Source organism: Sinohyriopsis cumingii, chromosome 19, assembly GCF_028554795.1.
Source record: "Sinohyriopsis cumingii isolate HCF-2022 chromosome 19, ASM2855479v2, whole genome shotgun sequence".
Classification (NCBI taxonomy): Eukaryota; Metazoa; Mollusca; class Bivalvia; order Unionida; family Unionidae; genus Sinohyriopsis; species Sinohyriopsis cumingii.
Window position 1 is genome coordinate 41,593,925 of NC_142979.1, and position 21,898 is coordinate 41,615,822.

The 21,898-nt window shown below is 34.3% G+C and overlaps 2 protein-coding genes across 2 annotated transcripts in view; one reads left to right on the forward strand and one right to left on the reverse strand.

Annotated features, from left to right (window-relative positions):
• The window catches only part of LOC149775562 (ankyrin repeat domain-containing protein 27-like), a 68,615-nt gene extending 58,740 nt beyond the window's left edge, over positions 1–9,875 (reverse strand). The window contains exons 1-3 of the mRNA XM_089943290.1: positions 9,791–9,875; positions 6,938–7,043; positions 2,110–2,146 (exon numbers count right to left, since the gene is read on the reverse strand). Of these exons, the coding sequence (XP_089799416.1) occupies positions 2,110–2,146; positions 6,938–7,043; positions 9,791–9,841 (194 nt within the window). The 5' untranslated portion in view covers positions 9,842–9,875. The remainder of the gene's footprint in view (positions 1–2,109; positions 2,147–6,937; positions 7,044–9,790) is intronic.
• Positions 9,876–10,052: 177 nt separating this feature from the next.
• LOC149775563 (E3 ubiquitin-protein ligase Bre1-like) overlaps positions 10,053–21,898 on the forward strand; it is a 95,099-nt gene continuing 83,253 nt past the window's right edge. Inside the window, exons 1-2 of the mRNA XM_089944196.1 lie at positions 10,053–10,080; positions 20,214–20,359. Coding sequence (XP_089800322.1) covers positions 20,252–20,359 — 108 coding nt within the window. The 5' untranslated portion in view covers positions 10,053–10,080; positions 20,214–20,251. The remainder of the gene's footprint in view (positions 10,081–20,213; positions 20,360–21,898) is intronic.

Sequence of the window (21,898 nt, forward strand, 5' to 3'; positions counted from 1 at the left end):
ACAAACACATGAATGAACAAAGTTTACAACCACTCAGACAGACAAACACATGAATGAACAAGGTTTACAACCACTCAGACACACACAAACAATGAATGAGCAAAGTTTACAACCACTCAGACAAACAAACACACGAATGAACAAGGTTTACAACCACTCAGACAAACAAACACATGAATGAACAAAGTTTACAACCACTCAGACACACAAACTCATGAATGAACAAAGTTTACAACCACTCAGACGCACACAAACACATGAATGAACAAGGTTTACAACCACTAAGACACACACAAACACATGAATGAGCAAAGTTTACAACCACTCAGACACACACAAACACATGAATGAACAAAGTTTACAACCACTCAGACACACACAAACACATGAATGAACAAGGTTTACAACACTCAGACACACACAAACACATGAATGAACAAAGTTTACAACCACTCAGACACACACAAACACATGAATGAACAAAGTTTACAACAACTCAGACACACAAACACATGAATGAACAAAGTTTACAACCACTCAGACACATACAAACACATGAATGAACAAAGTTTACAACCACTCAGACGCACACAAACACATGAATGAACAAGGTTTACAACCACTAAGACACACACAAACACATGAATGAGCAAAGTTTACAACCACTCAGACACACACAAACACATGAATGAACAAAGTTTACAACCACTCAGACACACACAAACACATGAATGAACAAGGTTTACAACACTCAGACACACACAAACACATGAATGAACAAAGTTTACAACCACTCAGACACATACAAACACATGAATGAACAAAGTTTACAACCACTCAGACGCACACAAACACATGAATGAACAAGGTTTACAACCACTAAGACACACACAAACACATGAATGAGCAAAGTTTACAACCACTCAGACACACACAAACACATGAATGAACAAAGTTTACAACCACTCAGACACACACAAACACATGAATGAACAAGGTTTACAACACTCAGACACACACAAACACATGAATGAACAAAGTTTACAACCACTCAGACACACACAAACACATGAATGAACAAAGTTTACAACAACTCAGACACACAAACACATGAATGAACAAAGTTTACAACCACTCAGACACAAACAAACACATGATTGAGCAAAGTTTACAACCACTCAGACACAAACAAACACATGAATGAACAAGGTTTACAACCACTCAGACACAAACAAACACATGAATGAACAAGGTTTACAACCACTCAGACACACAAACACATGAATGAGCAAAGTTTACAACCACTCAGACACACACAAACACATGAAGGAACAAAGTTTACAACAACTCAGACACACAAACACATGAATGAACAAAGTTTACAACCACTCAGACACACACAAACACATGAATGAACAAAGTTTACAACCACTCAGACACATACAAACACATGAATGAACAAGGTTTACAACAACTCAGACACATACAAACACATGAATGAACAAGGTTTACAACCACTCAGACACACAAACACATGAATGAACAAAGTTTACAACCACTCAGACAGACACAAACACATGAATGAACAAGGTTTACAACCACTCAGACACAAACAAACACATGAATGAACAAGGTTTACAACCACTCAGACACACAAACACATGAATGAACAAAGTTTACAACCACTCAGACACACACAAACACATGAATGAGCAAAGTTTACAACCACTCAGACACACACAAACACATGAATGAACAAAGTTTACAACCACTCAGACACACACAAACACATGAATGAACAAAGTTTACAACCACTCAGACACACACAAACACATGAATGAACAAAGTTTACAACCACTCAGACACACACAAACACATGAATGAACAAAGTTTACAACCACTCAGACACACACAAACACATGAATGAACAAAGTTTACAACCACTCAGACACACACAAACACATGATTGAGCAAAGTTTACAACCACTCAGACACACACAAACACATAAACATACTTTGCAACTACTCAGACACAAACACATGAACAAAACAATATTCAAAGTGCTAAATCGACTTCCAACTTTATTGGCAAGGGAACAAAAAACTTACCCTTTAAAAAATGGAGAGGGCTTGAGTATATGCATCTCTGAAGAAAGAAAAAAATTCAATTACAAAATGCTTGCAAAATTGACCTATCTATTGATAGGGTGGCATCATGTTTATTTAAAAATATAAAGGATTGTATTTTCAGAGATTGACATTGCAACTGCATAAATATAATTATTACAATTGAGATATTACTTGAATTGGTCTTGAACAAAGCCACATAAAATGATAAACATTGAGTTCAGAAGGTGCATAAAGTGAGAATGCTCTATAAGAAGTAAAAAAGCTAATGTCTCATTCTAGAAACATGTGATGGCATTTCTTATCTTCTTTTAATGGTAACTTCATAGGCAGATTCAGTTCCAAAGTAATGTGTATTCTTTTAGAAACATCTAAAACAAATTTTTTACACTAAAATATGTTTCTTCAAGAATATTTACCAAATTATAACACCTTAGGAAAACTACCTTGCAAATCCAGCCCTCACAGGCTTAAACTTTTTAGCTAAAATGTTGTCTGCCTATCTAAATGGCAGTTCGAGTGATCTCCCCTTGATACATGCACTGGTTCCAAATCCATGAATAATTCACTTACTACTGGAGCAGAAGGCATGCTCTCTATATGAATGTAACTGCAGGAAGGGTTAAGTGCATTATGAATGGGTAAGTACTACTGAAGAAACATAACACATTCTTCCTTAAATATGGTACCCTGTTATGTATATTTAATTTGGAATGTATTTATTCAAATTATTTATTCAATGGAAATACAAAGTTTTCATCATCTAAACTTATATTTTTGGAAAGAGACATTGACTGGAAATTATAGTGAAATTCAAATAAGGACTATCTTGGACTGTACTGTTGGCATATCACTACAACATGGGCCACCACAGGCACATCAACACATCCAGTGCTGAATTTTTTTTGGATTACCACTAAAGTTTATTCATAACTTTAATCACTAGGACTTGTGTTAGTAATTCAAGGATTATTTGGGACTGAATCTGCAGTACCCCAAGTTCCTTTCCATTTTATATTTTCAATCTGTATTCCAGGGACATCAATTATTTGTTGAATTTTACAAAGCTTGTTTCTTCTCACTCATTTCTATTACTCATGTTAAGATCATGGTGTCATAATTACCTGATCATAATACCATAAGAGAATAGGTGATGGAAGTTCCTTATCCCATAGTGGTCATCTCCTGCCACTGAAATTATGTGTCATAATAACCCAATCATAATACAATAAAAGAATAGGTAAGAGGTGATGGAAGTTACGTAGCAGTCATCTCCTGACACTGAATTTATGTGTCATAATAACCCAATCATAATACCATAAGAGAATAGGTAAGAGGTGATGGATGTTACATCCTGTAGTGGTCATCTCCTGTAACTGAATTTATGTTACACATCTTCTAAATAACACAACAGAGTTCAAAGGCCAGAAATAGAGTTCAAAGGTCAGAAAGTGACTTAGAATAGAAATATTTTCACCCCACAAATACAGCAGAAGACATGAAGCCACATCCTTATGAGGCTATTGAGCGACCTTGGAGGGTAACCTGTTTTACCATAGCTATAGGTCCCACCAGGCTGAGTTGAGCTTTTGGGATTGAAGCTAAAATGTGTAGCAAATTCATTAGATCTGGGGTTATTTTCTGATGTGCAAAATGAATAGCCCATTTTTATCCAGGATGAGAGTGTCTGGGTTGATATGTCATCCTTTCCCAATTTGTCGGGTAAAAAGAGGTATAATCTCCGACACACCCGCTCATGTCGTCTTAAGTACCACTTCATAGCTTGCACTGGATCCTGTAGATGACCCTGAGATGAAGTGTCCAGAGCAGATAAGGATTTCACTAAAATAGTCTGATTCCCCACAAATGGGAGCCTGTTCTTACAGGGTTTGTCAGGAGTGATTATGACCCATCTTGACAGAATTGCAAACAGTTCTGGTCAACTGATAAAGCATGTATCTCACTGATTCTGCCTGCCACTGTCAGTGTGGGTCTTACATGAGAGGTGAACCAATAAAACCTTTTTAGTATCTACGATCGATTGACTTTGGACACAAGGCCAATAAATTTAGACATGCAAACTTGAAATTGACAGCAGACTGGATAGATCTTGTTTGATATTTATTCTTCCACAATGACAGATTGTGTTGGAGATTGTGCAATGGTTGCCTTTCATCATGACTGGCACTAAGTGTTTCTTGTCAATGAATAAAAGGGAGTTAGCTATTTGCTGAACTGATCTGTTCAGTGGCACAATATGTATGCATTCAAGCCACTGTACAAGAGCGTTCTCCATTTTCCTTGTACACTTCAAGAGGACGGTGGTATGTGACATGGGGCTGTGCCAACAGTCTTTTGATGAATCACAATAATATTATCCAAGATGTTCTTGTCTGAAATCCCTATAATTTCAAATTAATGTTCCAGTCCAAATATATTAGAGATGAGTACTTTGTATTTCCAGTGAATATAATGAAATAAATAATTCCACTTAAATGAAATACTAAACACATCATTAAGACTGATTTGGCCTTAGATGTTAAATGCAAGAATGAGTAATTTTGCAAGTAAAAAAGATTATAAACCCCTCTATTTGACCTAGGTAGCAAATGCCATTTTCTGAAAATATGATTTCACTTAATGATTTTTTCCATTCTAGAATATTCCAAGTTGTCCCCAAGACAAAATTATAAACATCAGATACAACAGGTTTATCCATGGGGAATACCACTGTCCTAGACCCAGGCCCAAATAAACATGTTTACTTCCATTGATAATGATCCTAATATTTAACCCACACTCAGAGAAAAATATTAACTATGTATTATGTTTACAAAATAAGTTACTGGTCAGGTTCACAATGAACTTGATTTTGGGCAATGTCAAGCCCAAAAAACAATTATACATAACATATAATCATGGAGAAGAAAAACTAACAAACAATACAAATTAAATCCCTTTATAAAATGCGATAATTGGGATTCAAAACATTGGATCGCATTAATAGCAGGGTCGTGTTAATGCAGGGTTTTACAGTATTTTCTTTTTTTATGAGAACAAAGCACTGGCACATATATGTTTATTCATGTCTAATGTATATCATGAATAGGGGGGTATCAACACCATTTACTATTGTGCCATCATGGCATACAATTCATTCATAATGCATGTAATTCCATTGAAAAATTGCACACAGATTTAAAATATTCACTAATTTTGTCCCAGATCATTGTGTCTGAATTCAATGTCAAATATATAGCATGAACAGAGTATAACATCAATTAAACTTTTCTGTAATTTTGTCACAGATCATTATGTGTCTGAATTCAATGGGAAAACTTAACTGAAAAATTAGGTTAAGAAAGACGAAGCACATGTATGGTTCATTACGTTTCAGGGTCTATGAATGGTGTCTGTACAAATTTCATACTGCTAAAATTTTCTCATATGCATTTATGTGTACCAAGTTAATCCATTGTAAATTTCCAATAATTAACACTTGTATGTCTATTCATTTGAACGACTAGAGCAAGAATAATTAACAAACAACACATGCTTTCAGCTTGCATATAACGTTTACTTCAGATTTTGTGAATATCGAAAGAAACATGTGAAAAAATACTTTTATAAAGATTTTTAAGCTGAACACATGTATGATGTCATACCCTTTCAATTTTCAGCTAATAAAGTGGACATTATTTACTGGTCAAATGAGTGCATCTATTAACACTGCCAAACCCAGCAAACATGTTGGCAGCTTTCATTTTTTTTATGTTTATTAAATTGTGAGAATCTTTTATCAACTACTGCATTATCTGCTGCTCGGTTGTGTATGCAGTTAAAGAAGAAACACATGTTGGCTATTGTTTGAGCAACGATTATATACAGAATTAATTGAAGACAATCACAAAGACAACTTCCTGACTTTACTCATAGATCAGTAATAAGTAACATTTCTGATAATGTTTATTTTGTACAACATTTCAGTAACCTGGTGAAATTGTTAAATTTCGGAAGCCAAACCACAATCATATTATATTTGAATTCATATGCAAACTCTTCCCCCCAAAAGATAATAAACATTTTACACAATATTTCTCGTACTTAAAAAAAAATAAAAAAAAAATAATTCTGGGTCCAAGAAAAATACACTTACATGTATTTAAAATTTCAGGAACCAGGCCATGATCGTATTATATTTGAATTCATACATGATCTCTTCCCCAAAATGATAATAATTTTTTGTATACACCATTTCACGTACTTTGAAGATTATTTTTTTCATGTGCGAATGAATATGTAAAATTTCGGGAGCCACGCCACAACCCCATTATATCCAAATTCATGTTATTACTGTGCACATTATAGCAGGGTCGCACTGTAAACATAATACAGTATGCTGGTTTATATAGAAAGCTAGTTTATACAGAAGACTGGTTTATATAGGGGTAACTTTGGACAGGCTGCTTGATAAAATGGCTGGTTTACACAGGAGAATGGTTTATAGACATGGGCCAGTTGATATAAGAGGTTGGTTTATATGTGGGCTGGTTTATATAAAGTCCAGTTAATACAGAGCTGCTTAACTGAGAATTGTTATGGCATCATGTGTGAAGAAAACCATTGTACCATGAGAAAATCATAATCCATTAATGCTGTGTACTAAATAGGAATGAAAATTCAACCTCTTAAGTTGTAATAGTCAATTATATCCTTGTGAAATTTGTCTCTTGATTCAATGTTTGGCTCTGGAGAAAATTTCAGAGTGCATTACGTGCAACTGCAATGATTACTTTATTTCTCTACTTACGAGCAAACACATTGGTGATTTCTACATCCTCAAGTGAGACAGTGGTAGGAATGCATATTAGACTGCATTGTTCCTGGGCAGTTTCATACAAATCCAGAAATCTAGTCTGAAATGAAATTTTAGACAAGAAAACCATCAGTTATGGTATGGCTGGATTATAAACCATGAAGTACATATGTGTGTGTGTGTGTGTGTGATTTGGATTTTGAACGTAGCTTTAACAATTTTTCAGTCATATCGCTATGATCTCTGCAATGTGACAGTTTAATAGTTATGTCTAGCACTGGGGCATCATACAGCATAAAATTATTCTACTTGATTCGTGTTTCAAGACCTTTTTGTTAAACAAATTATGGCATTTGATTCAGGTTTCAAAGCCTTTTGTGTAAAAAAAATGTATGCCATTTGATTCATCTTTCAAGGCCTTTTGTGTAAAAACTTATGCTACTTCTGTGTGTGTGATTAGGATTTTTAATGTAGCTTTTAACAATTTTTCAGTCATATCACTACAATGTGTAGCAGTTTATAGTGATGTCTACCACTGTGGCATCATGCTGTAGACACATAGCATTATGTCCCACCCAGTCACATTATCCTGACACCAGGTCAACCAGTCCTAACACTAACCTCTTAATGTTGAGTGCCAAGCAAGACAGCTGTTAGTACCATTTTTGTAAGTCTTTGGTATGACTTGGCCGAGGTTTGAACCCACAAACTCCCACATTTGAGGTGGATGCTCTAACCACTGGGCCACCAGAACGGTCAGTTTACAAAATGTTTATACATGTAAAGAGCACAGTAAAAAGAGGATCTGTGTGTGGTTTTAAAAATTATATCTTTTTTTACAAAATGGTTGGATCTGTCACAAATTAATGGCAATTATTACAAATATTATTTATAATTCTTGGATCACGTACTTTACATTTATCATGTATCCCAATGCAATGGCCAAATGGAATGTTGCACATCATATCTGGGCCAAACCCAAATATCAGAACAATTTTGGATTAAAAAGACAATAAAACATCAACATGCCATGTTAAAGTTATTTAATAACATATATGAATGCAAGTGTGAATCATCATTCTTTAATTTACAGGAGTGGAGCACCTGTATTTTGTCTGAACTTGACACAATTTCTCAAGCCAAACAAATATTTTCTCATTTGTTGAGTGTGTTTTATGTTTACTTTGCTTCCCCTCATAAATATCTGGCATGGGTGTCAGACTTTCCCCGTCTACTACTTCCTCTTTTAATCAATAGACAATTATGTCTCTCACAGTATCAGCAATATTGTACACTTCATTATCCCACTTTAGTTACAGTTTTTAGGTTACAGCTTATACAACAAAACGCACAGCAAATTCATTTACTATAAGGTACTGGATATTTCATTTTTGTGAAAGGGATGGAGTCTGTGATTTTCTTCTGAGCTGAAAATTATTTTCTGCTCTTTTATCTCAAGATAAAAAATTATTTGTTTTGCAAATAATATCATGGATATAATATGTTGTTATCTGTCTATAGATCAGAGCAAAACATTTTTTCTAGCTGTTGACAGGTGAAAATGAAACAAGTGTCATGCCCCTGACTCAGAATATTGAATTGTTGGGCCCTACTATACTTTTTTATGCCATATTAGTTGTCGGGATGCAATTGGAAATACTGTGGTAGACCATGGCATGTATTGCTGTGCAATTGGAAAGAATTTGTTATACCATGGTACAAAATATTTCATGGTATCAAGCTCTGTGGTACACTACCAAACAAGTCACTCTCATCCTGACACATCCTGAAAAAGAAAAGTCTGTTCATATCAACTGTAGTATTTGAACACTTTCCCATTTGTAAATCTCCACCAACCAATTTCAAAAATAAAAAACATCAAGGATATAACAAATTACATAAAATTTAGTCACTTCATTCATCAATTTATATACTGATTGTCACCATGGGATCTCAAACACTGTCAATTTGTTGGTGTTGCAAAACAAACTTGGGTTTCTTTAGTAATATGGTCGCCATATTTGCATGGGTAAGTCTATATTTTCAAGCAACAGATGTAGTTCAATGACTTTAACAATCACAATAGATCCATAAAATCTGGAGTTACATCCCTTTGAACTCGTGTGTACATGAGTTCCTCCTTATCATTTGTTCTATTTTTTTTCTTCTTCAGAAATATCAAAACTAGACATTGCAAATATTGAATACAGATGTTGTTGTTTGTTCTTTTTTACTGAAATGGACTGTTTTAGAAAATATAACTGAACAGTAAGCAGTCTATCTACTTCCTAACCTCAGAGCTTCGGCCTGGTTTTTAAATGTCAAAAAGTCAACAGTCAAATCAATTATAAATTGATCAATGAAATGTTGAAGTTCTGTGAACTGCTTTTTTTTTATTCTTTAAGATTTTTAATTAAAAAAAAATCGGTATGGGGTTACAAATAAACGGGAGGGTGCGTGAATACTATAAGATTAGTATTATCAGGAAATGTAACATTAGACTGATTAGTACTAGCAGGAAGTTGATACTCATGTAATGCCCAGTAACTCCATTGATTGACAGAAATTTGTTTATCAATTACAATGTTAGAAAAATACAATGAAAATTAGTTCGTAGTTTTATAATTTAAAGATGTCTGATTGGTAAAGAAGAAAATGAAAATCAGCAGAAATAGGTAAAACGGTAACAACTCTTTATAAATGGGAATATAGAAGCCTCGAAAATGTGTTACTCTTTCCCTCTTTAGTTTTTTTTATAAAAAAAAAAAACAATTAATTCTATGACACAAGTTTAAATGCCGTAGCACTTTCACGTCAGTGTTAAGTTTCTAGAAAAGTGTTTTATACCTGTAATGTATTGAAAAAAGGATTTATTTCCAGCTCATCTATGTCTTCCATATTATAAGCTCAGCTGACAGTTCTCAAATTTAACCCTTGACCTCTTTACTCTTAAGCCCTGAAGCAAAAGATTGCAATGAAAGCAAACACTTACCATATAATACTACTTCCTTCTAAAAGTAGATAAATTAATATTATTTTGTTTTGACTGGCAATATTACATACTTATTTTGGAATATTGAGATATATACCTTTAAAAATATTAGATTGAGATTATCCATACTATGGCGGCCGTTGTTGTAAGTTTATGAATCTGTACACCGGTATTTTCACTTGTTGAAGCTTGGTGCTTATGCTATTTAAATAATTACATAAAGATTTAACGATAGTGACAATTTAGCATATGTTTCAGTGACCCTTTTAGACCTATCTCGTGCAGATGTTCTGTTAGATAGTAGGTTTCTACAGGCGGCATCTTAATTTCGAGGTCTATCATTTTTCGCGAAAACCAGAGCTCTGCTCTAATCATACATTTCTTTGCTTAATTTGCGTGCAGATTTTAGTCTGGAGCTGCTTCTATGGAAAATACATGCCTTTTATCGTATCAGTGCAACCACCCCTTCTCGTTACACCACCGGGGACTCATTTGAACCAAATCATAATCGAAATGAATCCTAAAATGTACTGACAAGTAACCAGATATCTCCAGCGACAACTTACCACCAACGTCATATTTATCGCGCTCATATGCGTTTTTTTTTTACGTTCCTGCATGAAGATAATTTTGCAAGGCCAGTTTCTTTCATTCCAGTGAAGAAAAATAATTTCCAGCTCTAAAGGTAAGAAAAATATTACTGGTGAGCTCAAGTGACCTAAATTCTATTATGTAAACATCGTGGGGGGGAGGGTACCTTATTCCATAAATGTCACTTCCATATGTACATAATCTCTTATAACAAACAATTGGATATGGGGCCTCAGATCCATGCAGACGACATTTCTATTAAAACATAACACTTTTATTTATACTCTAAAGAATAAAATATCCACTTGAACGCCATTGTGTATAATATGCACACCAAAGGATCTCTTGATCTTGCATTACTATGCCCGCACCAACAAATGATGGAGTATAGCGTTCCTATATGAAGTTAACTAGCGTCATGAATAATTCCTAGTATAGGGGTCATCTCAAAATCATTTATAAGAAAAGGGGTGCAACCGTTACAAAACGCCAGCTTATTATTCACTTTAATTTATATCAGTGTTGATATTATTTAATACTTATTTGATGACAGTAAATGAATAAAATGCAGCATTGACTTGTCATCACAAAAATATCTCACCCTTGAATGAAATAGGATAGTGATTGATAGCTCCCCCCACCCTCTCTCTCTGTCTGTCTCTCTCTCTCTCTCTCTCTCTCTCTCTCTCTATATATATATATATATATATATATATATATATATATATATATAATTTATAATGTGATTTTCAAATGATACACTACATTGAATGAATTAATAATTTATTGTAGAAAAATGCAAAGCATTTGCAGTATCTCCAAGATCTATTGTCTCCCGTCTCGTCTGTGAAGAAGTTACATCTCACCTGTAGTCAGGCCTCCATGGAATACAATATTCCAAGGAAGACAATTGAAGATGCTCTGAAAGGTCTCTATTTGTAACATGTCCCAGGACCAAAGAGAATGCTGGATGCAATAGAAGAAGATATTTTAGTAAGATACATGAAGTGTATGCTACAGCAGAGGTTCCCAGTGACAAGGGCTATGGCTAGAGGGTATATCTTATCTGTTATGAAGAAAAAAGCAAGAACATCTCTATTCAGCTGCGAGAAAAGTCCCTCAAATAAATTGTTTAGAAAGTTTTTCAGCCGACATCCAGAACTCAGAGAGAGAGAGAGCCAGAATGACTTGATAAGGGGAGGTCATGCATGTCCAATGAAAATGTCATGAACAGTTATTTTGCCCTTTTGATGGACACCACAAAGAAACTAGGCAGAATATTAAATTGCGATGATACTGGTTGGAGAGGAAGGGAGAAGTCACGACAAAAAGTCATTGGTGTGAAGGGCCATCACACATATCAGCAAGTTCTGTTATCATCTGGACACATCACTGCCCACATTTGTATTGCTGCAGATGGTAGAGTCCTTCCCACATTTCTAATTTTTGAAAAATCTTTCTCCCATACAGCCTATAAAGATGGTGTTCCAGGTAACTGGCTGTTTGGAACATCAGAAGTCTGGATACATGGACAGCTATCTTTTTCTGACATGGTTTAAAGACCTGTTCATTCCAAAATTGTGGGAAAGATCGCCCAGTGTTACTGGTTATGGATAACCATGACAGCCATATCAACCTAGATATAGTTAAACTGGCCAGAGAAAACCATATTGAGCTGCTTGGACTTCCTCCACACAATACGCACATTCCATCGCTAAGAATCTTGAATTCATCAATCAGCATCAAACCATCAACAAAGTTTCCATTAATTTTGTCGTACGCAATTGATCATCAGTGCTCGCCAGTCAGAATTAAAGATAGTTTTAAGAAGTCTGGCCTTTATCTTCTGAATCCAGATGCTATTGACAAAACGCAAGTTATGCCATCACAGTTCATCTACAAAGTCACCTCTAACCAGCTCCCATTGACATCATCTGACACTGTCACATTAAAATCTCCAGATTTGAATACTTCCACATGTATAGAAGCCAAACCTTCAACATCTTTGATTACAACTTCATCATCGGCATCCTATTATTCTTGTGATAAGTGTGGATCTTACTTAGGTGGTAATCTATTAATGAAGGAAGGCATTATGCCAGAAGCTTTGTCAGAGCATTTCCCCCTGCAAAACCTCAAACAGCTAAAAGAAGAGTGATAACTAGTGATAAATTTTATCTGCAGCTTCTTATCAAACTGAAGAAGAAGAAAGAAGAAGAAACAAGATTGAATACAGGATAATACAAAGAGAGGAAAGAAAGAAACAGAGAGAAGCAGAGAAAGGAAATAAAGGAATATACCATGAGAAGGGAAGAAAATCATCAAGCAGGAATAAAAAGAAAGATGTATGTGAGCTATGTAATGAGGCCGAACAACCCTGATGGGTCAGCTGTACACTGGATATGCTGTGATTTGTGCAAGAAATGGTACCACCTGGCCTGTGTTGGTTTAACAGATGAGGAAGACGTTGATGAAACCTACTTTATCTGTACCTATTGCTCTACCAAATCAAATTAAGTTGAAGGAAATGAACATTTAATACATGTTTTAATTGACAATTTTAATGTTCATTTCATTTTTTTTTTAAACTTTTAAATTTGTTTGTAAACTACTGGAGGAAAGAGAGAACCTTTGAAATATAGGATTTATAGGTATGTACAACCTACCAAGTTAATATACAAACCTATATTTCTCTCTCTCTCTCTCTCTCTCTCTATATATATATATATATATATATATATAATTTATTACTAAATAGAGATAAACAGTTTTATCAATATTTGTATTATGTATAATGCACACTTATTAGAGATATAGAAAATAAATAAATAGAAGAAAAAAAAGAAAAAACAATTTAATAAAATAAAAATAAATATATCAAAAGTATATATTGATAAAGTCTTGACAAATGTTAAATAGGTTATCAGAACTCAATTTATATAATTAAAAATATGGTGCGCATAACACTTACTATCAGGTATTTTATAAATAACTAATCATATTATATTGAGAAATAATTTATAAATTCACTTTCATTTTTCAAGAATTAGTAAACTTATTTTTATGATATTATACTTTTACCAATTAAGTTTTTCCACAAAGTAAAATAATATGAAAATTTTCTTATTTACTTGTAAACAGGGAACATAAGAAGAGAAAAAAACAGAATTACTGAATGTCATATAGTGTTTTTGAATTTAGACCTTTTGGATATCAGGGATCGTCCTGGGCTTCGCCAATGTCGCAAATTGCGATTTTTTTTCCTTATTGGCGACAAAAATATCCTATCTGGCGATTTTTTTGGCGACAGACTTTTTGGTTATTTAATTTGTACATACAATCATAGATTTGGACTGGATAAATTAAAAGGGAGAACGAAAGGAAGCCACAAACTTGACTAAGCAATACATTGGAATCAATCTGTTACACAAACAATCCTTTGTTCGTATTGACAACCCCATCTTTACAGTGCATTGTTACATCATAATCTGCTTATGCTGACATCTGGGCTGAGTACTGTATGCTGCGATACAGTCAATCATGCTACCGCACTATACCTACAACTGACCGACTTCTGAAGACGTGAATAGAACAGATACAATTAATTGAATGGCTAAATCTTCTGTTGGTTTTTTTTTTTTTTTGCATATACCAGTACAGAAGTTTTGCTGAACCTTCATAGAAAACTGATAACCTTTGAAGTACTGACTACTGTGTATAAATACAAAGCAAATGGAAAAATCTCAATCACAATTATGTCTGTCGCCAGTGCAGCATTTTACTCATTGATCTTTTCCTTTTGCCATCAATCCATGTTACGGCTGCTGAGACTTAAACTCCGAAACAAGAAATAGCACAAAAAAAAAAACAACCAGTTTTGCATAATTAATAATAATTATTTATTTCTCAAAATACAAGAGTGAAAGAATCTCTAAATTGGGTGTGAATTTATGCTTATATATACGGTCCAATATTGCCAGGTGTTGACTCGTGTAAGTTTCATTCGTGGGAATGGAGATCATATTTTGTTTGTCGAGAAAATTTATACAGCATTCAGTGATCATTCTTGGGATTTAGGAAGCAATTCACTACAAGCTTTGTGAAGCTAGCCATGGGGGGGGGGGGCTGCTGATAGACTACTGGTGTCACCTGTCGGTGCTGTGGACTGTGAACGTGGATTCAGTAAGATGAACCTCATAAAAACTGACATCAGAAATAAACTCTGCATCTCGTCTCTTGAGAATTTCATGAGAATCATCACGTACAGATGTGAAAAATTAGACTTTGAAACTGCATTCAACAAGCGGGCAGCCCTAAAATTGCGACGGATCTTCATGTAACACTTTGTAACATTTTGTTAATGCTTGTTGTAATTAAAGAATTAAGTAACCCATCTTTTGTAATTTTCATTGCCTGTTACATTAATAGACTAAATTAGCACTTGGAAAAATGTACACTACTTGTTCTGGTGACACTTTTTGAAAATTGGCGACAAAATATTGAGGTTGGCGATTTTTTTGGCGACAGCTTTTTAAAAGCCAGGACCATCCCTGGATATACTGTATTAAGACGGTGAATCCAATAGGTTTCCTTTAGCAGACGTTCCATTTCAGAATCAGCTTTAACAATAGGTTGGAAGGAGAAATCTTGCAATGTATGGCAGGGATGGTCCTGGCTTTTAAAAAGCTGTCGCCAAAAAATTGCCAATCGCAATATTTTGTCGCCAATTTTCAAAAATGTGTCGTCAGAACAAGTAGTGTACATTTTTCCAAGTGTTAATTTAGTCTTTTAATGTAACAGGCAATGAAAATTACAAAAGATGGGTTAGTTAATACTCTAATTACAACAAGCATTAACAAAATGTTACAAAGTGTTACACGAAGATCCGTTGCGATCTTAGGGCTGCCCACTTGTTGAATGCAGTTTCAAAGTCTTATTTTTCACATCTGTACATGCTGATTCTCATGAAATTCTCAAGAGATGAGATGCAGAGTTTATTTCTGATGTCAGTTTTTATGAGGTTCATCTTACTGAATCCACGTTCAGTCCACAGTGCTGACAGGTGACACCAGTAGTCTATCAGCAGGTCCCCCCCCACATGGCTAGCTTCACAAAGCTTGTAGTGAATTGCTTCCTAAATCCCAAGAATGATCACTGAATGCTGTATAAATTTTCAAGACAAGCAAAATAGGATCACCATTCCCACGAATGAAACTTACACGAGTCGACACCTGGCAATATTGGACCGTATATATAAGCATAAATTCACACCCAATTTAGGGATTCTTTCACTCCCGTATTTTGAGAAATAAATAATTATTGTTAATTATGCAAAACTTGTTTTGTTTTTTTTGTTATTTCTTGTTGCGGAGTTTAAGTCTCTGCAGCCGTAACATGGCAAAAGGAAAAGATCAATGAGCAAAATGCTGCACTGGCGACAGATATAATTGTGATTGAGATTTTTTCCATTTGTTTTGTATTTATACGCAGTAGTCAGTACTTCAAAGGTTATCAGTTTTCTATGAAGGTTCAGCAAAACAATTGTATTGGTATATGTAAAAAAAAAAAGAAAAACGGAAGGATTGGCCATTCAGTTAATTGTATCTGTTCTATTCGCGTCTTCAAAAGTCAGACAGTCGTAGGTATAGTTCGGTAGCATGATTGACTGTATCACAGCATACAGTACTCAGCCCAGATGTCAGCATAAGCAGATTATGATGTAACAATGCACCGTAAAGATGGGGTTGTCAATACGAACAAAGGATGATTAAGGATCGTTTGTGTAACAGATAGATTCCTATGCATTGCTTAGTCAAGTGTGTGGCTTCCTTTCGTTCTCCCTTATAATTTATCCAGTCCAAATCCATGATTGTATGTACAAATTAAATAACCAAAAAGTCTGTCACCAAAAAAAATCGCCAGATGGGATATTTTTGTCGCCAATAGGGAAAAAAAATCGCAATTTGCGACATTGGCGAAGCCCAGGACGATCCCTGTATGGGAAATTTTGTTAAAATGTGCGGCAACATGAGATGAAAATGATTGATCGATATAATTTTTTATATCTGATCTATGTTGGTTCATACATTTAGATATTTGTTGACTAGTTTGTCCAACATATTGGATGCCACATTTTTTGCATGTTATCAAATAAATAACATTTTATGTTGCACAATTAATACCACAATGCATATTAAAAGTTTCTTTCTTATTATTACTATTGAAAGAAGTATTTTCATTAATAAATGAACAGTGTTGGTGTTGTTTATTTTATAATTTATATATATATATATATATATATATATATATATATATAGCTTTCTAATAACTGATACTGAAGATGTTAATTTTTTAATGCTGAAGAAAAGATTACGTTTTTAAGAAGTTATATGGACTAAGCAAATAATTTCTGCTTTTCTTACATCAACTGTAAGTGGTGTATATGATATCGACTATCAGTTTTAAATAAGATATGGTTTTGATACAAACCCAATTATGGTGCAGGTCATCATTGTGATGCATGCGCGATTTATAAAGTTGGCTTCTGTCAACACTACCGAGGTGCTGACTATTGGTTGCTTTGGTTGCTAATAGTTCGTGAAGTAGAAGTTTCCTTTTGAAGAAAGTTAATTCTGCAACATGAAATATAAATGTTTTGTTGTTATTATGCAGAAATAAATCATATCTGAAGTTCTAATTGTGAATAACGGTACTGGCGATAATTGGTGCTGAGAAAGAAGGGACTCGTTAGTAGGGATACTTAATGATATTCTGTAAGGCATGACTTTAAGTTTTTCATTATGTTATTCTGTTGACATATTCGTAAAATAGGTCGAGATTAATTAGAAAGAATTACACATTTCAAATATTCCTGATTATTAAGAACGCATTGAGAAACCCGGATAATGTGGTGGTTCCTGGTCCCTTGGCAGTAAGAAATCTGTGTTTTTTGTGTCTCTGTCTTACTTGCCAAAATAATGGCACTATGTAGTGTGTTCCGAGGTCGACTACGTCTAAACTGTAAGTCATATTATGTTAAAGAATATCTTACACTAGGCAGCCCATATCACCAGTTTTCTACTAATTAATGTCATATTGCTTTACTTACTGTAATGTCTTTTTCTGATAAATTCAGATTCTCACACAAACAAATTAAAGGTGTTTTCAAGTTCTGTTGAATTACATTTCATTTGTCTGGAATGTGATGGAAGCCAGGAATGCCAAAATATGATTTAGTTCAAGTATGTTTCTTTAGGGTAACATGGTCATATTCTGACCTGTAGGGTAATTCCGACCGTGAATGTATGTCCTGCTTTTTACAAGAAAGTTAAGCAAATTACTTGGTGTGTTCTTTGTTTTTATTTGTGCATATGCATATGCAAATTAGTAAAGATGTTTCCAGGTGACACGGGCATCACGTGACAAAAATGACTTAATCGCCTCAGTATTCTCTCTTCCATGTGAGTTCAGAAGCAGCATTCATTAAAAAAAAATATTCAGGACCCTAGTCAGGCATCAATCATCCAAGATTTGTATACCTTTCATTAACATAATAATTATTATGTTAACATAGTTTTAAAATAATGCCTTATCTCGCTAAAAAAGTAAAGATTGCACCAGTTTTTGACAAATAACTAGTGTGCAATGTTTTGTATAGTGGTTGGATTTACTCCAGGTTCTTTATCATAAGAGGGCAATTCTGATCAAGAACACAAGCTTAAAGAAAATGTAGAATTATGATTATTTTTTATTACCAAATGAAGCGAATGCTTGCTATATGCTAAATATTATTAGGTAATTTATACTCATAGAGAATGTTCACTGTATCACTGAAAAACTTTATGTGATCGGCACTAAAATTGAAGTGCTTGAGAAAGAACTCATTTTTTCTAAATAATCGTTAATTGCTTGATTTCTGGCATTAAATTAACATCTTGCATTAGAAACACATATTTATCATATTTTAAAGCATTGCTAGAAACAATATGATAGTCAATAACAGATACATTTGAAATCTTGTTGACCCAGCACTTTTATTATCGTTATATCTTTTCTTTAATATACCAAGATTATTGTTTCCACATCTGTGTGGTCCAAAGCACTCACTGTTACGGATCACTGCCATCTCACCTCTGTCTACGTGGGTTTGAGTCTTGGATTCGGCTAATGTAGTTATGTGAGAAAGCTTGCCAGTAGCTTCTCATGAGTCAGTGGTTCTTTCTGAGGTTTTCCTGGGTTCTTCCTCTACCATTAATACTGGCCGCCAGGTATAGCCCATCGTGTGCTTAAAATGGCTTTAAACCCTACAACAACGACCACATATGTCTATTACTATTTTCTTAGTGGCATTAATTTTCTAATCTGGTGTTACTAGTTTGTTAGGTAATTTTTACTTATTGAGATTTTCACTGTATCATTGAAAAAAAAAGTTATTGTACCGGTAATGGGCAATCAATGTCCTTGAGAAAGAACTTGTCTTTTCCAAATAATTATTGATATCACAAGTTCTGGATTTAAGGACACATTTATTTGAACTACATATGATAGGGACGCAAGCATATCAATCTCATCTTTACTAGAAAACCTTGGATCTGATCAACAAACCTTGACTACTCCAGGAGGGAGCAATTTAGTATAAAATGAGTGATTATAAAATGAGGGAACAGTGTAGTATAAAACGAGGAGTGATGTATAAAATGAGGGAGCATTGTAGTATAAAAATGAATACTGTATAAAACAAGGGAACATTGTAGTATAAAATGAGGAGTGATATGTAAAATGAAGGAACATTGTAATATAAAATGAGGGAGCAGTGTAGTACAAAAATGAGTGATGTATAAAATGAGGGTGCAGTGTAATACATAATAAGGAGCAGTGTAGTATATAACAAGGGTGTGTTCAGCTGTTTAGAGTTCTGAGCTTTTGTTCAGATCAACAAAACACTAATTTGGGATTAACAACTCCTTCAAAGACAGTCTGGATTGTATCATTTTGATACTTCAGGACATTAAAAAAAATATCTGTACATCAGGATATTCAAGACTTTTGGAATATGCTATACTTTTGGACTTGTGATAGAATATTTGGGATTAAATTCACAATGCTATGAGTCTAATAAATTTTCACTTTTGTAACTTTGAGAAATAAATTATTTCTTGTTTTTACTAAACTAATTTTGCTTCTTTCTTTTACATAGTTTAAGACCTAGAGTCGTAACAATATTTGCATTCAGTTGTGAGGTTGTACAATACTTGCTCTATGTATAATTGACTTTTCGTGAGATTTATTCCTTCTTTTAAATATAAAATTGTATAAGCCCTTGTTTTGGGTATGGTATCTGTTTGATTAACACCCTATGCCAGGCATGTAAAGCAAACTACTATTGGTTAGCAGATGATGATCTAGCGAATCAGAAGCAAGTTTATTTAACTGATCAAGTATGTAAAGAAGCACTGGGTGGATTAGTTACAGCTCCGTCAGATCTACCCATGAATCCTAGTGATTAATTGGGGTTCTGAGTGATGACAAATCATTCCACTGAATAAAATTTGTCAAAAATGTCAACAAATTGGGCATTGTTCATTGACCAATGCTCATAGGGTTAGGGATGATATAAAGGGCTCATAGGGTTTGGTGAACCTTCATGTTTTTCATTTGTAATGAAATAGCATTTGTATATCTTTGCAGGACAAAGTCTTTTGAGAATTGATGATAAGTATAAAGCTATGGCCTCAAAGAGGCCAGTTGAGTCAGATGGTGAGGGATCAGGCCCACCCAAGAAGAAAGCTGTTACAAGCCTTCAGCCCCTTAATTTAGGGGCCATATACTCACTGGTAGGATAATTTTTACTTTTATGATATTTACCCATTTTCTCCATGGTTACTGTCTTGCTGTGTAAGCAAACAAGACAGGAATCACTTGATTGTGTGACTTGATGGCATCATTTGATTTGTATAATTGTTGATGGCATCATTTGATTTGTATAATTGTTGATGGCATCATTTGATTTGTGTAACTGGATGGCATTTAAATACTTGAGCCTTTAGAGCTACTCTTTTTTAAATATACAGTGAAATATACCATGAAATCTCATTAAGCGGGCCACCATAATCAGCTGAGTTGATTGGTTATATACCGTATTTGCCAGCCTATAAGTTGATGCGAAGTATAAGTCGAATCAGCAAATTTGGCAAATTTTGCATCCTTCATCCATATACAAGTCGATGCTGTGTATAAGACGAGGCCAGATAAATACCTTGGAATGTGTTTTTCACTTCGTTTCACACAGCATTGCAAATTTTATCCTATCTGTAACTCGATAACCTTTCCAGTCAGGATCATTAAATGTAACTAAAAGTACCTAATTTGTTTCACATGAAGCATTTTAAATGTATTATGTACTTTTAGCTACATATAATGATGCTGACCTGAAAATTTATGGAGTTACAAAGAGGATAAAATTTGTAGTGCTGTGTGGAATTAAATTATAATAACTTACAGTTTCATAAATATTAAACATATCACTGTATGCTATTTCACATTACTAGCAATAGGGAAATTGCATCATTAAAACTAAAATGTTTTTCCCAGTTTGTTTGTTTGGGGAGGTGGGGGTGGGGGTAAGAGAGATACAGAGAGAAGGATGCATATTTATTCCATCACATTTTTCATCTTACACTTCGTGATCAAAATAAAATATGGTCTGATATATGAGAGAGAGAGAGAGAGAGAGAGAGTTTATATCTTCATGTTTTTTTTTTCTTTCTTTACCTTATTGCCCCAGTGCTGCTGAAGTTATTGTCAAAGAAAATAAACAGTAATAAATGAAACAGTGTATTGTAAACTATGAAAATACATACCATACTCCTTCAGGTTTTAAATATTCACAATAGTTATATCCATTTTGACTCCATTAGGTTAAATCCCAAGAATGACCATTTTGCATCTGATTTTCTTTGCAAGTACAACAACCTCTCCATTCTCGACAAATACAATTTTATTTAAAGTGCATGTACTCTTCCTGTAGTTAATGCGGCAGTTGTTTAGATGTACCTCAAATTGCTGTGGGTTCTGTCGGCACGGTATTCATAATACCCATGGGTAGCCTCATTTCCCTTCTGGTAGCCTCGCTAATCTAATCTGGTCTGCCGAATCTTGACCTTAAACAGGTGTTAGCTTGGATTGACTGAATACAGCCGTAGCGTATTTAACTGACATGTAAATACCATTACAAAGCCATGTGATTCTTTTAATAATGGAAGTGGCAACAAAAACTAGAAAGAATTGCTTACCTAGAGTTATTAATTGATAATAGAATATGGTACTGCACTTGTATACAAGTAAGATCAGTCATCAGTTAATGTGAACAATAC